This window comes from Thalassophryne amazonica, chromosome 20 (genome assembly GCF_902500255.1).
Source record: "Thalassophryne amazonica chromosome 20, fThaAma1.1, whole genome shotgun sequence".
Classification (NCBI taxonomy): domain Eukaryota; kingdom Metazoa; phylum Chordata; class Actinopteri; order Batrachoidiformes; family Batrachoididae; genus Thalassophryne; species Thalassophryne amazonica.
Window position 1 is genome coordinate 42,790,042 of NC_047122.1, and position 22,740 is coordinate 42,812,781.

Consider the following 22,740-nt stretch of genomic DNA (forward strand, 5'->3'; position numbering starts at 1 on the left):
GTAATAAAATCATCAGCGTTTATTTGTGTGTCTGACTGTTGGCAGGATTGTGTCAAAACTACTGAACAGATTTTGACAATTTTCACCAAAGATAGATATTAGGCCAGAGAAGAACCCATTAAATTTTGGAAGTGATCCGGATTCTGGATCAAGTTTCACTTTATATAGGCTTTTCTGGATTACTGTTAGCAGGATTACGTCAAAACTACCACACGGATTTTGACGAGATATTCAACACAGATATATATTAATCCATGGAAGAATCCATTAAATTTTGGCAGTGATCTGGATCCAGATTCTGGATTGAGATTCACTTTATATAGGCTTTGAAGAATTGCATCAAAACTGCTTCATGGATTCTCACCAGATTTGCAACACAGATAGATATTAGGGCATGGAAGATTCCACTGAACTTTGGAGGTGATCCGGATCCAGATTGGTGGATGTCAGAAATCTCTGATTGCTCTTGTTTAGGTAATGCTATGATTAGGACTAGTGTGGGTGTGGTTTCTCTTTGTAAAGGTTGGACAGCTGTATGGTGGTTGAGGGTTTCATCAGATCTAAAGAAAAATTTGATTTTTTTTTTTTTTTTTTCCCTTTGATAGTACTTGGGAAATATTATCAAGCCTGGATTACACATTGAGTTCATTTAAAAGAAGTGATTACTCAGGATGTGCATGTCATGAGGTCATAATCCTCACATTTTTTTCCACAGCTAAAGAGCTTTTTAATAGTGGGTGTGATCTTGAGATCTTATCGTCCAGCGGGGTTTCATGTACAAACTGGGATAGGAAGTCCCATGATTATAAGATTTAGGAATGCAATGCTGTTCACACGTAATATGAAGAACACACACCCATTGATCTGCTTCACAACCAAATGTTGTATGTAGGCTTTAGTTTTGAAATGTAACTTAAAATGCTAGACCTACTAGTCTATAGCTTAATGTACTATTTTAAATTAAAGCTGTATGGCCTTTAAAATTTCACAAAATTGACAAAATTTAGTTTCTACCAAAATCCAATCATTATAATGTAGGATTATTTTTGTAACCTATTGCAAAATTACAGTTCATTTCAGTGGTGAAAACATATTTACCAAGGGGGAATGCCACAGAGAATATTTTCTTTTCTTTCTAATGCCATCTACAGGAGGAAGCACGTGTGTGAGGTTTTACTTATGACCTGATGTACTTGCATGATGCATATTCCCAGGGCATGCACACTAACATCTATAAGATGTCTTTCTAAATCACTTCGCTTATCTGGTTTAAGAATCAGCATTTTTAGATTCAGACGTGTTTATTTCTCACTAACTTTGACAAAATATATGAGAAACATATAAGATTTATACAGAAATAAGCTGTTTCATAGCATTTTCTGCCATCTTGGTTTATTTTGTTCAAGCAAGCAGTCAGGTGACATCATGTTGGCTTTCTTTACTCTGATTGGGTGCCGCCATATGTTTCCTAGCATCTCTCACACAAGTCACGGGAAGCCGGCATGTGATCTGACGTGGCTTCCAAATGTAAGTCTTTAGCTGTCTGATTGCTTGAAATTCTCTCCTTCAGGGGGAGAAATTCTACATTGAATCCAGACATCACAAATTTTTAATCATACTTGCAATATCATATTCTGAATCCCTTATTTAAATTCTAATGAATAAAATGATAGTGGTGACAAAGAAAATTCCTTTTATAACTTAAAGCTTAAAAAAATACAGGTGGTGCAGCTTTAAATTCATTTTTAATTTGGAGTTATACATCTTTATCTCACAGGTTATCATGACTTAATGTTAGCTTTAATCATTTTCCTCTCTCCCACTAAATCAGTCTTGCTTAGCAGTAGTATAATCTTTAATTATGAAGATGGTTCATTATTGTATTGTGGCCAAGATAAGGTTGGGGCTGATCCGATCCCGCATTGGTATCTGGTTCTGATACAGACGTAATTCGCGGATTGGAATTTCCCGATCAAACTCCAGGATTTTCCGATACCAGAGAGAAACCACATCTGTGAAACCTCTCTTGTACTGCCTGTTCTCTGCTGTGTTTACTGCTGAGCAGGGAGAGGGGTTTCTCTCAGCTGCTGAGAGTTTTAAGCCACCGGTAAGGGCAAATTTCCGCCCAGCTCTTGGGTTCAAATGGTCTGTGCTGCCAAGCGCACATTTTCCAAAAAGTGAACTGAATTGTTACTGAAAAATCAGCCACTTCAACGTCCGGAGGCTGTGAAACACTTTAATAGCAGCTCAGAGCACAGCTAAGGAGGACAGCCGAACAGAGATTCACTTTCTCTCCGCTGAACGGGAAAAGCTCCACCAAAATCCTTTAGTGTTTACCCAGAGTTATTCACATGAGCGTGGCTGATGATACATTTAGAAAATTAGAGTTTATTTTACAGTTGAAAGGCTTCGTGTTTGCTCAGCAGGTAAACGGCAAGGGGGGAGGATGACTTTCTCTTTTTGCTCCAACGCTTGCTTTTACAATGTAAACATATGTTTCAATTGAAATTGAATTGAGAGACTGAGGGAGAGAACTTAATTTTTACTTGACAATGTAAACATGCTTCCCGTGTCAATAAAGCTCCATTGAAATTGAGGAGAGACAGACAGACAGGCAGAGAGGTTGACAGACAGAGAGAGGGAGACAGACAGAGGACTTGATTTTTACTCTTAACACTTGCTTTGACAATGTAAACGTATGTCTCCCATATCAATAAAGCTCCATTGAAAATGAAAATTGAGGAGAGAGAGTGTGTGCTGTCTTTTCTCTTTAAGTCTATAAAAAAATAAAAGTATTTAATTCTTTAAATTGACCCACAAAACAGACATATTTCCAGCCATAACTTTGTAACAAATCATGGTAGGGCTTAGATAATAGGCACAATTGGTCAATATGTGGGCCTGATGTACAAATATTGGGCCTGAGAGACAAATATTACTGAAATTAACTAAAGAATCTAGTCACAATTTCACTATTAATACCCATTTTTCACTATGTACCCTATAATGTGAAAGTGCACATATAGCGTAGACCAGTAAAACCTTTTTCTTACAGATGTTACTTTCTTGTTCCTGAACCTTTCTCTCAAAAAGCTACATTAATTTGTTGATTCATTTCTACAGTGAATCTGAGAGTGACTTTATCTGTTTGTTTTGCTGATAAGGTGCCACAGAAGGTTTTGGTACTCCAATTTTGTTAATCTATTGTTTATAAATCTTAGCTATTTTTATGTGCTACTTTTTGTAAGCCTCAGATTTTTAAAATGTTTACATTTCTGCATGTGCAGGCTATGGTTATTTATTTTGAGTGTTAGTTCATGAACTAATCTACTATTGCTTCTGCTCCCCCCCACTATGTCTCTTTCAGGTTGGTGTCTCAGATTTGACTGTTCGTCACTGTGATAGACATCAGGGACAGGCCACACTGCACACTTTGACCTGCTAAACCGTTTTCCAGCCACCATGTCCAAACTAACAGCTAGCATGCCCCCTCCATAGTGTCTTTCTTCATCTCCATTCCATTTCTTGTCCACCCCTGATGCAGTAACGTCTGGTAGCAACACTAGTGGCCGACCCCTTCAAGCGTGATGAGCAGCTTGCACCGGCAGCATCATGGCAGCACAGGCTCAGAACGAGATCTTCACTCGGCTGCTTCCTCTGTTAGCCTCCCCTCAGTTAAAAAGACTCCCAAGAAACGTCGCCTTTCCCTCCATTCACTCTTTGGTCGGCGACGACGCCCTGACCATGATTGCAAGCACAAGTCCAAGACCCTGCATACTGCAGCTGGAGTGGATGGCATTGTCAGTACGGAAAGTGTCCAGTCAGAAACTTTCCAGGATAAAACATCTGCCCACTCTGCACAGGGCGTAGCATCGACTTCGTCAGAATCGGAATCTTCATCAGAGCTGCTTGAGTGTCCACTGTGCCTACTGCGTCACACACGAGACCGTTTCCCAGACATCATGACCTGTCACCACCGCTCATGCATAGACTGCTTGCGGCAATATCTGCGTATTGAGATTTCAGAGTCCCGCATCAATATCAGCTGCCCAGAATGTTCTGAGCGCTTTAATCCCCACGATATCCAGATGATTCTGGGGGACCGAGCTCTCATGGAGAAGTATGAAGAGTTCATGCTGAGAAGGTGGCTGGTTGCAGAACCTGACTGCCGCTGGTGCCCTGCCCCAGACTGTGGGTAAGAATGAGTGCTCAGCATAGAATGAAAGAGCCACATTAAACACATTTAAAACATAAAAAAAAAACTTTTAACTACATAGACCGCTCACCTGTAGCAAGAGCATGAAATCAAGGGAAAATGATCAGCAAGTAAACAGATCGTTTGCTTCTGTAAACATCCATGATACGTGTGAGATAGAACAGAACTGTTGCACTTGCATAAAGCCACTCTTGGTGGAAACAAGTGGTTACAGTGTCCCAAAAGAAATGATACCAAATCCACAAACGAAAATGTCACAAATGTCCGAATCCATATTTGGTGTTACTGTGGGATCTGTTGACATAGCTGAAGATGACTGGGGTTTTTCAAGTTGACAGTGTTCAACACAGCAGATCCCAGTCATGACCACAAATTCTTGACAAGCCTAGTTGGCAGCAGGTCAAGAAAACAAATTGAGCAATTGGCATCCCACATAAATTTTGGACAGTGTTCCGAGAAGAGGACTCAGAAATCACTTACCTCTGCCAAGGTTTCACACACATCTGTGTAACTGTTAGAAATCAATATTGGCAGGATTATGCAAAAACTACTCAACTGACTTACTTGAAACATGGTTAAACGGTTTGGGGTCAATTAAGAAACCATTGACTTTCTTTAACAGGGCATTTTCAAAATGTTCTTGAATTTGCATTTGTTATGTAAATTTAAGCCTGTGAGATTTTTTCCCACACAGCAGAACTGTCTATTTTAGGAAAAGCTATTTTGGTTTGAGGTGTATTGACAATATGTGACTCAAGACTGACTTTGCAGAGCAGCAGCTACATCGAGGAAACATCAGAACTATCATCAGGCTTTTGAAGTTCACTCCGATTTCTGTGTTCATGTCCGAGTATAAATAGTCCTAACAGTAGACATGTTTATTTGTCAGCTGAATGAATCAGACAAAGTGATAGTAGAGAAGTGTGTGATTATCCTGTTGTGATGGGATGTTAATCTGTTATTTTTAGAACCACGGATGGATCATAACAGATGAGGGCTGTAAAATACTGCAGGAGCAGACACTAGTTGGCCGTGATGGCCTGCTATTCAGCCGTGTGGTGAGCTCACATGGGCCTGAAATGATGCTTTAACATGATCTCCCTGTTACCCTCATCCACTATTTAGGTCCTGATTATACTCTCAGCAAACTTAAAAACTGCTCACTGCACTCAGGGAAGCCTGTTTTTTTTTTTTTTTTTTTTTTTTTTTTTTTTTAAAGAGGTAATGCCATGGTGTAATTAAAGCTACCTATTCTTAATTGTGCATTATGAACCCTTAGTTTAGTCGTATCTTTAATACGTTCTGTGCTGTGTTGCAAATGTTTAGTCAGCACTGCTGAGTTTGTCTAGTATATAGGTTCTCTTATGTTTGTTGCACAAAAGTGGGCATATGTTGAAGATGTCATTTATGAGCTCTTTAGAGAATCCAGTGTCATTGTGCAAGCTGCATGGCAACCTTAAAATACTGTGAATTATCTGAAATTTTTAATCATTGTATGTGATATGTTTTAAAAAATACCATGTTTTGATAGTGTTTTCCATCTTTGTGAGGAAGCAAGTGTTGTACAATTCTTGAGGCATCTATAATTTTCTCATTATTATTTGGATAAATGTCAGCACATATTCAGCCACTAGACTAGGGAGGACTACACCTGTTGCTAGTTCTTTGGCATAGCATCCTTGAAGATCAGTGTTTATCGAAAAGCAAACAGGCAAGCAACCAGCAGTTGTTTTAGTGGAACATTAAAAAACAAAAACATAATCTCTGTGTACTATTATTGTTAGTTCTTATTGATGCATTGTGGAAGAACTTAATATCCTGAAAATGTAAATTACAGCACCATGTATTAATGTTTCTAAAATTGTGCGAAATGCACTAGAAATTGCTCTGGTTTTAATTATTCCTTTGTCTTTCTTCATTACTATTGTTTGTCACTTTGGCCTTTGTGAATACTGCAGGTTTTTTTTTTGTTTGTTTTTTGTTTTAACCTTTTACGACTCAACACATCTCTGCTGTATTTCTTCTCTTTCAGCTATGCAGTCATTGCATTTGGTTGCGCCAGCTGCCCAAAGATTACATGTGGACGTGATGGCTGTGGAACAGAGTTTTGCTACCACTGTAAACAGCTGTGGCATCCCAACCAGACATGTGACACTGCGCGCCAGCAAAGGGCCCAAACCTTCCGGCTCAGGAGTTTCAGGTCATCTTCCCTTAGTTACAGCCAAGAAAGTGGAGCTGCAGGTAATGGGTGTGAGCATAAATACCCACATGAGAATCCACACTGACTAACCAGACCAGCTATCTATTATTTATCAAATCGTTTAAAAGTGCCACACTCGTCATGTCCTGAAACTACACTCAACAAAAATATAAACGCAACACTTTTGGTTTTGCTCCCATTTTGTATGAGATGAACTCAAAGATCTAAAACTTTTTCCACATACACAATATCACCATTTCCCTCAATATTGTTCACAAACCAGTCTAAATGTGTGATAGTGAGCACTTCTCCTTTGCTGAGATAATCCATCCCACCTCACAGGTGTGCCATATCAAGATGCTGATTAGACACCATGATTAGTGCACAGGTGTGCCTTAGACTGTCCACAATAAAAGGCCACTCTGAAAGGTGCAGTTTTATCACACAGCACAATGCCACAGATGTCGCAAGATTTGAGGGAGCGTGCAATTGACATGCTGACAGCAGGAATGTCAACCAGAGCTGTTGCTCGTGTATTGAATGTTCATTTCTCTACCATAAGCCATCTCCAAAGGCGATTCAGAGAATTTGGCAGTACATCCAACCAGCCTCACAACCGCAGACCACGTGTAACCACACCAGCCCAGGACCTCCACATCCAGCATGTTCACCTCCAAGATCGTCTGAGACCAGCCACTCGGACAGCTGCTGAAACAATCGGTTTACATAATCAAAGAATTTCTGCACAAACTGTCAGAAACCGTCTCAGGGAAGCTCATCTGCATGCTCATCGTCTTCATCGGGGTCTCGACCTGACTCCAGTTCATCGTCGTAACTGACTTGAGTGGGCAAATGCTCACATTCACTGGCGTTTGGCACATTGGAGAGGTGTTCTCTTCACGGATGAATCCTGGTTCACATTGTTCAGGGCAGATGGCAGACAGCGTGTGTGGGTGAGCGGTTTTCTGATGTCAGTGTTGTGGATCGAGTGGCCCATGGTGGCGGTGGCGTTATGGTAGGGCAGGCGTCTGTTATGGACGAAGAACACAGGTGCATTTTATTGATGGCATTTTGAATGCACAGAGATACTGTGACGAGATCCTGAGGCCCATTGTTGTGCCATACATCCAAGAACATCACCTCATGTTGCAGCAGGATAATGCACGGCCCCATGTTGCAAGGATCTGTACACAATTCTTGGAAGCTGAAAATGTCCCCGTTCTTGCATGGCCGGCATACTCACCGGACATGTCACCCATTGAGCATGTTTGGGATGCTCTGGACCGGCGTATACGACAGCGTGTACCAGTTCCTGCCAATATCCAGCAACTTTGCACAGCCATTGAAGAGGAGTGGACCAACATTCCACAGGCCACAATTGACAACCTGATCAACTCTATGCGAAGGAGATGTGTTGCACTGCATGAGGCAAATGGTGGTCACACCAGATACTGACTGGTATCCCCCCCCCAATAAAACAAAACTGCACCTTTCAGAGTGGCCTTTTATTGTGGACAGTCTAAGGCACACCTGTGCACTAATCATGGTGTCTAATCAGCATCTTGATATGGCACACCTGTGAGGTGGGATGGATTATCTCAGCAAAGAAGTGCTCACTATCACAGATTTAGACTGGTTTGTGAACAATATTTGAGGGAAATGGTGATATTGTGTATGTGGAAAAAGTTTTAGATCTTTGAGTTCATCTCATACAAAATGGGAGCAAAACCAAAAGTGTTGCGTTTATATTTTTGTTGAGTGTATAATTAAAGCTTCAAAGTCATAGAAACACAGGTACTTAATTACATGGTTCTTCACATTTGAGTTAAGTAAATGTCAAACAAATAAAATATGAATCTGTGGCCTCCTGATTGCTCGCCACTAGGTGATGACATCAAGCCTTGTCCAAGGTGCTCTGCCTACATCATTAAGATGAACGATGGCAGCTGTAATCACATGACATGTGCTGTTTGTGGCTGTGAGTTTTGTTGGCTCTGCATGAAAGAGATCTCTGACCTGCACTACCTAAGGTGAGACAAACAATGGTTATCAGTCCAAAGCCCTAGGATCATTTCCTCTTTCTTATATTATATAGTTGTCTCATCTGTGCACTGATATATGATAAAAAAGTCACATTTGCATCAGCAGCTCTGACAACCATTTCCCTTCTCTCAGTCCTTCAGGCTGCACCTTCTGGGCAAGAAACCTGGAGCAGAAAGAAGAAAATTCTCTGGCAGCTGGGCACATTAGTTGGTGCACACCGTAGGCATTGCTCTGATTGCCGGCATTGCTATCCCTGCAATGATCATTGGCATCCCTGTCTATGTAGGCAGAAAGGTGAGGACGACAATAACAATTTTCTACCAGGTCCCTTGGGTTATTGTCAGGTTGTTTTTCAAATAATACACATTTCCTTTTCAGATCCATAATCGCTATGAGGGAAAAGACATTTCTAAACACAAGCGGAACTTGATAATAACTGGTGGCGTGACATTGTCTGTGATTGTGTCACCTGTGGTTGCAGTGGTCACTGTGGGTAAGAATCAGATTTTTCTTGCAAATCTTTGCCTAACTGTATGTATTTTTCAGACCAGGTTCACATTTTGACATCAAAGTACACTAGGATTTGTCACTAATAAGGCAGTAAGCTGTTCATAATTTTTAGTTTTTCTATTAATTTTACTTATTTAATCCTAAACCTGGTTGTCATTATGCATGGAACCTTTTTACTTCAGGTCACTTTTTGCTTTATATTAAGCTGCTGTAACTGGGAACCTTTTATTTTTGGTCATTCATGGGTGATTCTTAGACTACGGGCACTTATGTCCTTGGATCATATTGTATGAAAAACAGAAAAAAGAGGAAATTTCACACTTTTATAGTTATCTTTACAATGAAAGTGTGTTAAGAACTTTGTTCTAGTAGTCTATGATGACTTTTTCACCTTTTTTCAGCATCATTATATGCAAATATTGCCGTTTTGTGCTTGTCCCACACGCAGACTTTTGATCTTCAATGATAAAAATGAATGGTAAAGAAACGTTTTTTCTAATGTTTTAAAATATCTCTGAATAAAATATCAGTAATATAATCAAAACATAATTGGGGTATTCAATGTCATACAACTGTTGTGGTTTTTTTAAACAAAATGTAGTTGTCCCACACGATTGCCGTAATTTCCACCACAACACTGTAATGTCCCTTTAAACAGTTTGTATTAAAGATTGTTTGGGTAGTTTCTATGGAGATAAACAGTGACATCAGAGCACATGTATATAGCGCCAGATCACAACAAACAGTTGCCCCAAGGCGCTTTATATTGTAAGGCAATGGTGTGGTGGAAATTACATTTACAAGGCCAATAGTGCCCGTAGTTAAAGAATCACCCTCATACATTCATTTTCTACAACCCCTGGCAAAAATTATGGAATCACAGAATCACAAAAAAGCAGATCACAGACATGACACAAAACTAAAGTCATTTCAAATGGCAGCTTTCTGGCTTTAAGAAACACTATAAGAAATCAGGAAAAAAAAAATTGTGGCAGTCAGTAATGGTTACTTTTTTAGACCAAGCAGAGGGAAAAAAATATGGAATCATGAAAAACAAAAGAACACTCCAACACATCACTAGTATTTTGTTGCACCACCTCTGGCTTTTATAACAGCTTCCAGTCTGAGGCATGGATTTAATGAGTGACAAACAGTACTCTTCATCAATCTGGCTCCAACTTTATCTGATTGCTGTTGCCAGATCAGTTTTGCAGGTTGGAGCCTTGTCATGGACCATTTTCTTCAACTTCCACCAAAGATTTTCAATTGGATTAAGATCCGGACTATTTGCAGGCCATGACATTGACCCTATGTGTCTTTTTGCAAGGAATGTTTTCACAGTTTTTGCTCTATGGCAAGATGCATTATCATCTTGAAAAATGATTTCATCATCCCCAAACATCCTTTCAATTGATGGGATAAGAAAAGTGTCCAAAATATCAACGTAAACTTGTGCATTTATTGATGATGTAATGACAGCCATCTCCCCAGTGCCTTTACCTGACATGCAGCCCCATATCATCAATGACTGTGGAAATTTACATGTTCTCTTCAGGCAGTCATCTTTATAAATCTCATTGGAACGGCGCCAAACAAAAGTTCCAGCATCATCACCTTGCCCAATGCAGATTCGAGATTCATCACTGAATATGACTTTCATCCAGTCATCCACAGTCCACGATTGCTTTTCCTTAGCCCATTGTAACCTTGTTTTTTTTCTGTTTAGGTGTTAATGATGCCTTTCGTTTAGCTTTTCTGTATGTAAATCCCATTTCCTTTAGGCGGTTTCTTACAGTTCGGTCACAGACGTTGACTCCAGTTTCCTCCCATTCGTTCCTCATTTGTTTTGTTATGCATTTTCGATTTTTGAGACATATTGCTTTAAGTTTTCTGTTTTGACGCTTTGATGTCTTCCTTGGTCTACCAGTATGTTTGCCTTTAACAACCTTCCCATGTTTGTATTTGGTCCAGAGTTTAGACACAGCTGACTGTGAACAACCAACATCTTTTGCAACATTGCGTGATGATTTACCCTCTTTTAAGAGTTTGATAATCCTCTCCTTTGTTTCAATTGACATCTCTCGTGTTGGAGCCATGATTCATGTCAGTCCAGTTGGTGCAATAGCTCTCCAAGGTTTGATCACTCCTTTTTAGATGCAGACTAACGAGCAGATTTGATTTGATGCAGGTGTTAGTTTTGGGGATGAAAATTTACAGGGTGATTCCATAATTTATTCCTCAGAATTGAGTGAGTCCATATTTTTTTTTCCCTCTGCTTGGTCTAAAAAGTAACAGTTACTGACTGCAGCAATGTTTTTTCTTGATTTCTTATAGTGTTTCTTAAAGCCAGAAAGTTGCCATTTGAAATGACTTTAGTTTTGTGTCATGTCTGTGATCTGCTTTTTTTTTTTCTACAAAATTAAACAACTGAATGAACATCCTCCGAGGCCGGTGATTCCATAATTTTTGCCAGGGGTTGTATACCTGCTTACTCTGGTTAAGGGATTTTTTACCATTCTGTCAGGATTTTATTTGGGAAACATTTTCTGCTGAGTTTGTTCAGAGCTATGGTAAGTCAGTCAGGTCCGTGGTTACAGATATTTGGAGCTAGTGTTAGGATTGGCAGTCTGGCTACTGTAGATGCATTCACCCATCTTTAAATAAGTGATATCACGATACCAACATTTTGGCAACTAATACCGGTGACAATCCATGATTCTCAGTGTATTTAGAGTATGAGCTTTATTGGGCACATTGTTGTTTTTCCTCACTCCTGTATAAAAAATGTTATTGAATCTGGGTTTTAAATGTAATGTTTGTTTGTTTTACTACTGTTTTGTAGGCATTGGTGTTCCCATCATGCTGGCGTATGTTTACGGGGTTGTTCCAATCTCACTGTGCCGCAGTGGTGGCTGTGGAGTGTCTGCAGGCAATGGCAAAGGGGTGCGAATCGAGTTTGATGATGAAAATGATAACATCGGTAGTGGAGCAGCAGCTACAGGTAAGTGTCCCTATTTGCCGCATGATTATAATGACTGATAAAAGACCAGAAGTAGACTAGGAGTAACATAATTCTGTCGATTTCCCAACTTGAAAGTCTGCTGGTGGGAATTTGGCAATCAGGACATTTCTTTGTGCTTTCACTTTTGCATGCTTGTTCAGTTTATCATTTGGCAATACTGCTAATCTGTTATTCAACCAGGTTAGCAATTCACAAGTATTGTGAAATTGCTATTCATCAACAAAAGAATAAGCCTAATTTATTTATATTTCTTACACATACAGCTACTTCAGATAGGGTGATATTCATAGTCACAGCCTTCTGAGGTGTAGCACAGTGACTGTTTGGAAAGTACCTTTTGTGTTTTTAAGCATAACTACACCCACATCTGTCACATTGTTTCTGTTTATTGTGCAACAAATGCCAAAACAATTCATGGGGTGTGATATGTGTGAAATAACACACGCCGTATCAGTTGTTTTTCCTGGTAACATCCGTTTGTCACTGTCATGCTGATGCCCGAGTAAGGTCGAGCTCTTCGGTTTTGCAGGAGGTGATGGGAATTATATTTCTCACAGCTTTTGTCAACACTGTGAATAAATTCATTCATATGACAGCCAAGAATTGAACCTTTCCATTGTCACAATATATGACAGCATTTATTCACATTTAAACATTCATCAATTTCTTGTAATGTAATCCTTGTGTAAAACACCAAAACATAAAAATAATAATAATTAAGATTACAGTTGTGAACTGCAGTTTTTTGTTTGCTGCTGTTGTCTCAGGTCACATGATCCCCCTTCTCTATGTGCATTTTTAGGTTTCTTAAAATCCCGTTGACACATTTCTTTCCTTCACTGTCCTCCAGTCTGTAGATTGTATTTGCGAACTTCTGTCCTGGGAATTTATTTGCAGTACAGCTTCAGGAAATTAAGGCATGACACATGTTTTTCAGTTAGCAAATCTGTTGTTTCTGTTTATCATAATCAAATTTTTTTTATTTTATGCTGCATTTGTGAAACTGAACCAATAGGTCATAAAATTAAAGTATAGGCCTTTCATTCTTTTTTCGAGATTACGCATTAATATATTAAGGCATTAACAATTTGCCACACAAGTTTTTAATTTATTTTGGGTTTTCTGAAATCAACACACAGTCAAAACTAAACATGCACCCAGTTAGATTATTCATGCACTGATGCTGAAAATTCCAAAATTTCTTTTAACATGTGATGGCCTCTAATCTCCTACACCTTGTATGTTTCCTATGACAAACATAAAAAGGGTTTTTGTCAGCATTCAGTGCATTGACCAACGCACGGTAAAATGGGAACATCCAGGAAGCTTGGCACACATTCAAGAAACAGTATCACAGATTTACACAAGTCCTTTCTACATAGCTGCAGATTCCGAAATCTTAAGTTCAAACAATAGTACGTAACCACAAGTTATTTGCTAACGTCTGGAAGAACAGTCTTACCGGTCATCCTCAGCTGAGATGAAGTTGATTTGGAACAGCCCAGCAACCACTAAGGCACAGAGTTGATTAGCAACTCAAACATCAGCTTGATGTATCTCTGTCCACATCCCCGCAGTGTCACTGCAGTTTATTGTTGATCACAACACCAGTGTTGAGTTTTGTGCATTAGTGACACACACAGGGAGCGTGTCAACTTTTCATGCTGTGCCTCAGTTTGAACTAATATGGTGGTCGCCATCTAGCTATCCTTTCTTCTGCTTATCTAAAACTTACTGAAATGCTGAATTGCTGTATTCTCTATTTCTGTCTTTTCTCCTCAGACACAACGTCTGTAGCAGAAACACGGCTCAACAATCCCAGCCTCGGAGATGGAGCGAGTGTGGGTGGCCTGACAGGCCTGAGCCTCAGTGTCAGTGGTAGCCACATGGAGCGCTGTGGAATGGGTTCCACTCAGCGCGACAACTTGAGTGACAACGCCAGTACCACAGCCCTCGCTGGGACCAGCATCACTGGCAGCCTGTCTGGAAGCTGCTATAACAGGTAACAGGCTGAGGCTGGGTGCTTACCTCCTTACGTGCCTTTCCTATATCACTTTTAGGGCTAGTATTTTTTTATTTTCAGAATAATCATAAACATAGTTGCTAGGCCAATAAAAAGTCAGAAATTAAATAAAAGAAACTAGTAAAATAAAGCAGAATGTATCCACATACAGTAGTGTTCAGAATAATAGTAGTGCTATGTGACTAAAAAGATTAATCCAGGTTTTGAGTATATTTCTTATTGTTACATGGGAAACAAGGTACCAGTAGATTCAGTAGATTCTCACAAATCCAACAAGACCAAGCATTCATGATATGCACACTCTTAAGGCTATGAAATTGGGCTATTAGTAAAGAAAAGTAGAAAAGGGGGTGTTCCCAATAATAGTAGTGTGGCATTCAGTCAGTGAGTTCGTCAATTTTGTGGAACAAACAGGTGTGAATCAGGTGTCCCCTATTTAAGGATGAAGCCAGCACCTGTTGAACATGCTTTTCTCTTTGAAAGCCTGAGGAAAATGGGACGTTCAAAACATTGTTCAGAAGAACAGCGTAGTTTGATTAAAAAGTTGATTGGAGAGGGGAAAACGTATACGCAGGTGCAAAAAAATTATAGGCTGTTCATCTACAATGATCTCCAATGCTTTAAAATGGACAAAACAAAAAGCAGAGATGCGTGGAAGAAAAAGGAAAACAACCATCAAAATGGATAGAAGAATAACCACAATGGCAAAGGCTCACCTATTGATCAGCTCCAGGATGATCAAAGACAGTCTGGAGTTACCTGTAAGTGCTGTGACAGTTAGATGCCTGTGTGAAGCTAATTTATTTGCAAGAATCCCCTGCAAAGTCCCTCTGTTAAATAAAAGATGTGCAGAAGAGGTTACAATTTGCCAAAGAACACATCAACTGGCCTAAAGAGAAATGGAGGAATATTTTGTGGACTGATGAGAGTAAAATTGTTCTTTTTGGGTCCAAGGGCCGCAGACAGTTTGTGAGACGACCCCCAAACTCTGAATTCAAGCCACAGTTCACAGTGAAGACAGTGAAGCATGGTGGTGCAAGCATCATGATATGGGCATGTTTCTCCTACTATGGTGTTGGTCCTGTATATCGCATACCAGGTATCAGTTTGGATATGTCAAAATACTTAAAGAGGTCATGTTGCCTTATGCTGAAGAGGACATGCCTTTGAAATGGGTGTTTCAACAAGACAATGACCCCAAGCACACTAGTAAACTAGCAAAATCTGGTTCCAAACCAACAAAATTAATGCCTCCCAGATGTGAAGAAATCATGAAAAACTGTGGTTATACAACTAAATACTAGTTTAGTGATTCACAGGAGTGCTAAAAAAGCAGTTTGAACATAGTAGTTTTGAGTTTGTAGCATCAACAGCAGATGCTACTATTATTGTGAACACCCCCTTTTCTACTTTTTTTTTTCTAATTGCCCAATTTCATAGCCTTAAGAGTGTGAATCTACTTGTACCTTGTTTCCCGTGTAACAATAAGAAATATACTCAAAACCTGGATTAATCTTTTTAGTCACATAGCACTACTATTATTCTGAACACTACTATATAGTGGTGTATACTGAAATCAGAGTTTGGATATTAAAAAAATCTGAACTATTAATTTCATAGTTGATTAATAGTTGCAGCTGTAATCACTCTGGATCTGTACTATTAAAGATGTCAGTATAAGTCAGCATGTACTAATAATTATAGTTACTAAACTGTTGAAACATGCCTGTAATTTTCATTGTCATAATTGGCACATTTAACAAGCAGATGTTGCTTTGCCATCCACGCCTATGTGAATCATCTCAAATGAAATAGGTTTTTTTTTAAGACCACTGCATGCCATAATGTAAGTGTTGTGTGTTCAGGATGGAGGTGCAGGCTGACGTCCAGAAGGAGCGGTGCAGTCTGAGTGGAGAGTCGGCAACTGTCAGCCTGGGAACAATCAGCGACAATGCCAGTACAAAAGCCATGGCAGGATCCATCCTCAATGCTTACATGCCGTTGGAAAGGTCAGCAGACAGACCGAACTAACCTTGTATGTTGTAATCCATACAGGGCTGTCACACTAGGTCTCGTCCATCTGTTGTACTAGCTGACACACCAGCTCCACCATGAAATCTTTGTGTGCTATGGGTTGCACTTTCTTGACACTGTTTATCTCACGGTGCAAGATGAATGCATTTGTGGTTGCAACGTCAAGGAAGTGCAGCAACACTGTCCTGTACCAGCGAGCAGTTTTTCCTGTAGGTGGAGGAGTACTGGATGAGCTGGTCGGACAGGTCAACTCCACCCATGTTTTTATTGTAGGCCTTGACTGGTGTAGGACAGGAAATGTCCTGCGTCCATCCTTCACCGTTCTCCACACTGTCTCACCTGAAAATGCAGGATGGATGGTGGAGCACACAGACACCTCCTGTGTGTCCATCCACTTCACAAACACCGGAGGCCCCTCTCTGATCCATGTCACAGATCGTCTTACACAATTTTTGTTGAGAGAATTTGCCCTCCCTCTGGGGCATCCTCTTCTGTTCTCCTTGTAGGTGCCACATGCTCAAAACTTAATTTTGGCCAGATCTATGAACTGTTTGGGACTTGAATAAAATTGTCCTTGTAAATATGGTACCCAGTACAAAGAGAGGATGGCTGAATCAGATTCATGACCACGTCATAGGACAGCCTATGCTCTCTTGTGGTCACAGTCTTCCCAGTATATAACATGAACCTGATGGTGTAGCCACTGCTTGACTCAGCCAACACAAAAAGTTTCATCCCCCATTTAGTTGGCTTGTCCTTCATATATTGTCATTCCAGTTTTTGCCTTCATTGCCACCATCCTTTCATCCACTCCCAGCTGCCTCCCCGGGTGGTAATAAGCCTCGCAGGCACTGATGATCTCATCATAAAGAGGACTGACTCTAAACAGTTTGTCATGGCCTGGCCCTTTTTTTTTTTTATCAGTTTTTACATCCTCATCTGGGTCACTGAGGTGGATGTTCCAAAATATGGATCTAAACATGTCTCTTGTCATTACTTTAGCTGGAAGGGGCACAGACAAAATATGATTCTGTTTCCAGTAGTCCTGGAAACTTGGCAGCAACACCAATGACCTGTACATCAGAAGCCCAAAAAATTTGTACAGATCTTCCATCTCAGTTATCAGTCCATTTATATTTGTTCCCTAATTCCTTGTTTTTTTGCAGCATTTGTTGGTATTGGTGCAGATTGTCTTGACTGTGTCAGTGTCAAAAGAAAAAGGTCTCTTGAACTTTTGGGGAAAAGTGTCTCTACTTGGACTCCTGGCGTTCGCTGTAGCTGGAACCTGCTTATTGCTGGCGCAGTGTCGGCAATGTCCTCCTCCGTGTTCCAGGAGTCAGAGCTGGGGCGTGGCTCTGCTGCATGTGCGAGTGGAGACCTGGAAGCAGAGGCGTGCCGTCCAATCCGCTGCGCAGATCTCTGTGTGCACAACAATGGATCCGCCTGCTCTCGTAGCTCATCCAGATCAATAGAGAGATCATCCACTTTATCATCAGAATCCTCGCGGTCTGGTTCAGACTCTGACGTTTCCCTCCAGCTGATTTAAAAAACAAACAAAAAACCCTGAAGCACCTGCTCTACATTCATGGAATGTCTCATTATTTTGATGCACAAAACAAATAAACGACAACACTAACACACTAAATACACTCCTTGACAGACTAAATAGAGGAGGTGATGGTCTAGTGGTTAAGTGTTGGGCTTGAGACCAGAGGATCCTCTGTTCAAATCCCAGCCTGACCGGAAAATCACTAAGGGCCCTTGGGCAAGGTCCTTAATCTCCTAGTTGCTCCTGGTGTGTAGTGAGTACCTTGTATGGCAGCAGCCTGACATTGGGGTGAATGTGAGGCATTATTGTAAAGCGGTTTGAGCCTCTGATGCAGATGGAAAAGCGCTATAAAAAATGCCGTCCATTTATCATTTACTAAATATACGCTCCAAACATGCCAAATATCACAAATCTCTCAAATATCAAAACTGCTGCTTTCCTCTCTCCGTGCTAAAATCACCCACAATTTTCCTTACCTCATCAACCAAATTATTTGGATTGGAGATCATTTTTTATTTGCTTAGGTCGTGCAATTCCCACCAATAATAAAAAGAAATTTGTGAGAGTTTATTTATTTACTTGTAGTTACTACGGGCAGACAGGAGAGATGAAAGAAAAACTCATGTTTGCACATTTCCTGCTTGAAGAGCGCTATACAAGCAAACTCATGTGGGGTCTGTGATCAAGGACACCAAAAATGACCATAATATTCAGGAAGAAGCATGTTGTAAAAAAAAAAAAAGAAAATCATGATTCCTATCAACAAAATTTAAAAACTGGTACATAGGTTCAAGCCCGCACCTTCAACATGTACCCGATGCATTCAAGCGTAGGCTCAGAGTGCACCAGATTGGGTGTTACGTCTGCTTTAGTTGGTCATGTGACTTTGGAGGCGTGTCAGTCGACTCCAGAGGGTTACGACAAAAGATAGCAATCAGATGGAGACATATTTTGCTGTAATTTCTGACTCTCCTCAACACTAATCGGTGTTCCGCAGTGATTGCCAGAAAGTTCTGAAAAATAAGTCCAAGTGGAAACAGTGCACTCCACAACAGTGCTGCTATGAGAAGGTTTTGAGTTTAATTCAAATGAAAGAGTGCCTCACCTTGAACAAGAGCCGGTATGTTGACTGTTTGAAGCCACTTTGTGCTGTGTTTATATTTAGAGTATTTTTTCAATATTCTCAAGAATTAAAAGTTCATTCTTCTTTGAAATGGTGTATTTCCATCAGCTGCATAAATCTGTTTTAAAATGACAACATGCGCTCTGCTCAAATTGCATTTATTTTTATATGCTTGATGGAAATGGGGACATGTTGGTTACATACGCACTCAGTTGTGTCAAACTGATTGTCGTGGTGAGTGAGCATGTTACCAATACTGACATGACACACCCCCCGTTGTTCTTACAGAGACAACAGTCTGGAAGTGCAGGCAGATGTAGAGTCCAAACAGAAGGTGAGGCACGGCAGCGCCAGTAGCAGCCTGGATGAAGCCAGTTGTAGCAGTGCTGGCCTGAAAGGAGCGAGCGGTGGCATGTGCTTGTGCTCCTCCACCTGCTGCTATGCACACCACGACAGCCAGTGCTGCCCGTCTTCTCCGTGGTCAAAGGAGCAACCGTCTAGCTCATCCTCCTCAGGGGGCAAGAAGAGCAAAGGAAAGCTCTGGAAAAAGGCCGGCGGTAGCAGCAGTAAAGATGAAATGAAAATTCATGAGATGCGAGAAGACATTGATGCTCAGCTCCTGGACCAGCGTAGCACCAACTCCTCAGAGTTTGATTCACCATCCTTAAGCGGCAGCCTGCCCTCAGTGGCCGACTCGCACTGTAGCCACTTCTCGTCAGAGCTCAGCTCCTCGGATCCTGAAACCTTAAAACCATCTCCACCCCTTCCGATTAGCCCTTACCCTCATACTAGCACTGCCTTTAATGACGTCTCTGTCACACCGATGCCTGAGGTGGAGGACGAGCGCTTGCAGCATTACACAACTCAGAGTAACCGTACAGCCTTCACCCACCACACACTGTCCTCGTCTCCTCCTGCTTTTCCAGAAGAGGGCAGTGGAGGGACATTTCTGCACATCACCGAGGAGAGCGGAGACGATGTCGAAGACGAGAACCTAAAAGAAGAGGCTAACAACACTGCACTCCAGCCTGTGAGCCCAGCTAGAAAGCACTGCATACAGACCGATATCTAAACAAACTGTCTTCATATCTCTGGTATCGGTTGCGTCACTGCTGCTAGCGCAGTTGCCTTTACATCTAACTTCACTTCGAGTGGAGCATGTATTTTGGAAAAATGTTGATTAGTGTTAAAGCTAGTATGATTTCTAGTTCTAGTAATCCTAGTTATGAACTTTATCTTCTGAGGAGTCAGACGTGTATGAGTGTTCCAGTGTACAACGTAAGAAGGACAAAGTGCAAGTTGGAGCGAGATTATTGGGGAAGTAAACGGCGTTCAGTAAAGTGATGGAAAAACTGGTGGTCAGACTTGTTGAACGTTTTTGGAGAGCTGCTAAACTTGAGTTTTCGGTGTCGTGAGACTCTGCAGAATACTGATGACCTGATTTGTGTCTGTTCAGAAAGATTGTTTTTCTTTTTCCCCTTCAGTCTCTGCACAAGAATGATTTTCCACTTCTACACCAGATGCATGGCAGTTCTTACTCTGTTGCTTACAGGCAGCACAACTGACAAAAGCAAGTAAATATCTGCTCCTCACTGTTGAAATTGAGCTGCTATCAAATCTGCAAAACTATGATTTAAGTGTTTGAGATATGTCACTGTGCCACCAGTTTGTGTGTGACTTCATAATCGTGTCAGAAACACCACAGCTAAAGGATTGTCTTAACTCCTGATGTCAGTCTAATCCAGGACCAGTCCTTCCTTTTTTTTGTTTTGTTTAAATCCCATTTTGTTTTTGACAGTTTGCAGGATATCTCAAAAACACATGGGGTTTTTCAGTTAGATGTAGGCTGTGGCGCTCAGAAGAAATGGCAACATTTGAACCAAGTGTAAGATACAGTTAGAGGATAATCTGAGCTTGGCAGAAGTATGCGCTTTTTGGTCATTCTGAAGTACTGAAAATGTTATTTTTCTATAACCATCTCCTAATCAAATTATCCTAATTACTGTTCTTTGGAATGAGACCATTTCCTGTGCTACTTGTTTTATTTTTCCATTTGCGGAAAGTTGTTTATTGTTGAAGCCCTGTGTTGGGTCCAAAGTTCATACTATATTTTGGTGCGAATTGTGTTGAAAAGGACTTTGTAAGTTTCAGTCTGCACTGGTATATAATAATAATCTTTTTTTTTTGTGGTTTCACCTGTGCAAATGTAAAAAAAAAATGTATTCATCTGGGAAATGAGTACTTCTTTAAAAAAAAAAAAAAAAAGACTAAAACTAAAGGTATATTTAAAAAAAAAAAAAAAAACTGACACTGTAGCCAGTTGACTGTATTCATATTATAAACAGTACAGCACAGTAATATTCTTTAAGAGTTGTGCAATGACCAGTTTGGTAGATGCGCCGAAGTTTGAGCACAACTTCTGTCTACTGGTATTTCATTTTCAGAAGTGAATGTATTACTGTAATGATTAACAAACTTGCATTCAAATTTCTAAATCAAAATATACATGTCAATGCAGAGCTTTAGTCACACTTTGACTGCATTAAGGCTTTTTCTTTTCATCATTGTCTTCTTGATTAAGGACGTGTATGCAATTTTTCTTTAATGACCAGCAGTGCCTTTATGGTGGGGGGGAAAACGCCCAATAGTGCATGTTTTTCCTCCTCCTCACGTCTTCACGTGTTAGCATGAAAATCACAAGAGCATGAATTACATTTGTCTCATTTAAAAAAGCTTTGGTTTGAAACCTGATGCAAAATCATCCCTGCCCCCGAGTGCTCTGAAAGGTGCTATGTATGCTAGCTGACACGCTACCAAAGATAACTCTCTGGTTACTTCTCCTAAGTGGATGTGTGAAAGTTCTGTTAAAAATGTTGTAAAATGAAATCCATGACAAGAGTTTATTGCCCCAGAATGACTTTAAAGTAGCAGATACAAAATGTACGTTATGTTTGGCTCTTTAAAAAAAAAAAAAAAAACATAATGGTTTTTTTTGTGTGTGTGTGTGTTTGTGTAAAAAAAAAAAAAAAAGTTCTGTCCCCTGTGTAAACTGGCACAGTCACGTTTCCTGTTCAGCTCCTGAGTTGCTTCACGGTCTACCTGCTGAGTTTGCGATGTTGGTCTGGTCAACATCAAGGGGGATCACGTGAAAACATTCTGATCTCAATCTTTGTTACACCTTTAACATTTTATCATTATTTGAAGACTAGTGCCAGGTCTGTTTTCCAGCTTAGTCAAACGAAGCTCACGCTAATGGAGAAAGTATATATTTCCTAATTTTTTACCTTATGTGCATGTAAATGCATACCCCAAAACAATAAAATTATGTTCTCAATTGAGCTTGTGTGCCTATTTTGTCATGCAGTCAGTGCTTATGAGCTCCAAGTAAGAGTCTGGCTACATGTTCACTTTTCTCCAGTTAAAAAAAAATAAAAAAGGCATAAAATATTTTGCATCATTGTGGTTTATTATTTACATTCAAAAATGTACATGACATGCACCTACATTCCAGGTCACGATATTTAGCTTTATACATCACAACGGAAACAAAGTAAGGAAATAAAGTTGGACAAACTAGTTTGTTAGAAAAGAAATGTAAAATTTGTGGCACATTGTGCTTTACGAAGATTTACATAGTCAAATATGTTCTAGGGTGGACATGGTGGAATAATTGAAATCAAATTTAAATAAGTATTCAGTACTTTAAAAATGAGGATAAAGTAGAAGTTTCTAAAAGTGGGATGACCTAGTAAGGGTAGCCCATGAGTTACTGATTAGTTATGATTTTTCAATCCTGTTTTTGAAGTGTTCTTTTAAGCTTTCCATTAAAACTGATACAAATGGTTTGGTTCAGTAGAGCAGTATATCATCAGCATACAGACGGTTTCTGATTAAGTGACTGAAAGTGATAGAGTCTGGTTCAGTTATTGAAAATGGGTGTGGAATGATGACTTATTTTGAAGTTGCTAGACTTTACTATATACACACAGCTGCATAACTTTCTGGGGTTATTGATTCAGA

The 22,740-nt window shown here is 40.1% G+C and overlaps 1 protein-coding gene across 1 annotated transcript; it reads left to right on the forward strand.

The window, feature by feature from the left end:
* The first annotated feature begins 3,336 nt into the window (after positions 1-3,336).
* Positions 3,337-22,429, forward strand: LOC117501401 (E3 ubiquitin-protein ligase RNF19A-like). The gene is given in 11 exon segments (XM_034160280.1): positions 3,337-4,195; positions 6,249-6,457; positions 8,302-8,446; positions 8,592-8,621; positions 8,623-8,674; positions 8,676-8,753; positions 8,838-8,952; positions 11,812-11,970; positions 13,774-13,993; positions 15,880-16,023; positions 19,009-22,429. Coding segments are annotated over 11 exon segments (2,544 nt in total). The 5' UTR covers positions 3,337-3,587; the 3' UTR covers positions 19,793-22,429.
* The last annotated feature ends 311 nt before the right edge of the window (positions 22,430-22,740 follow it).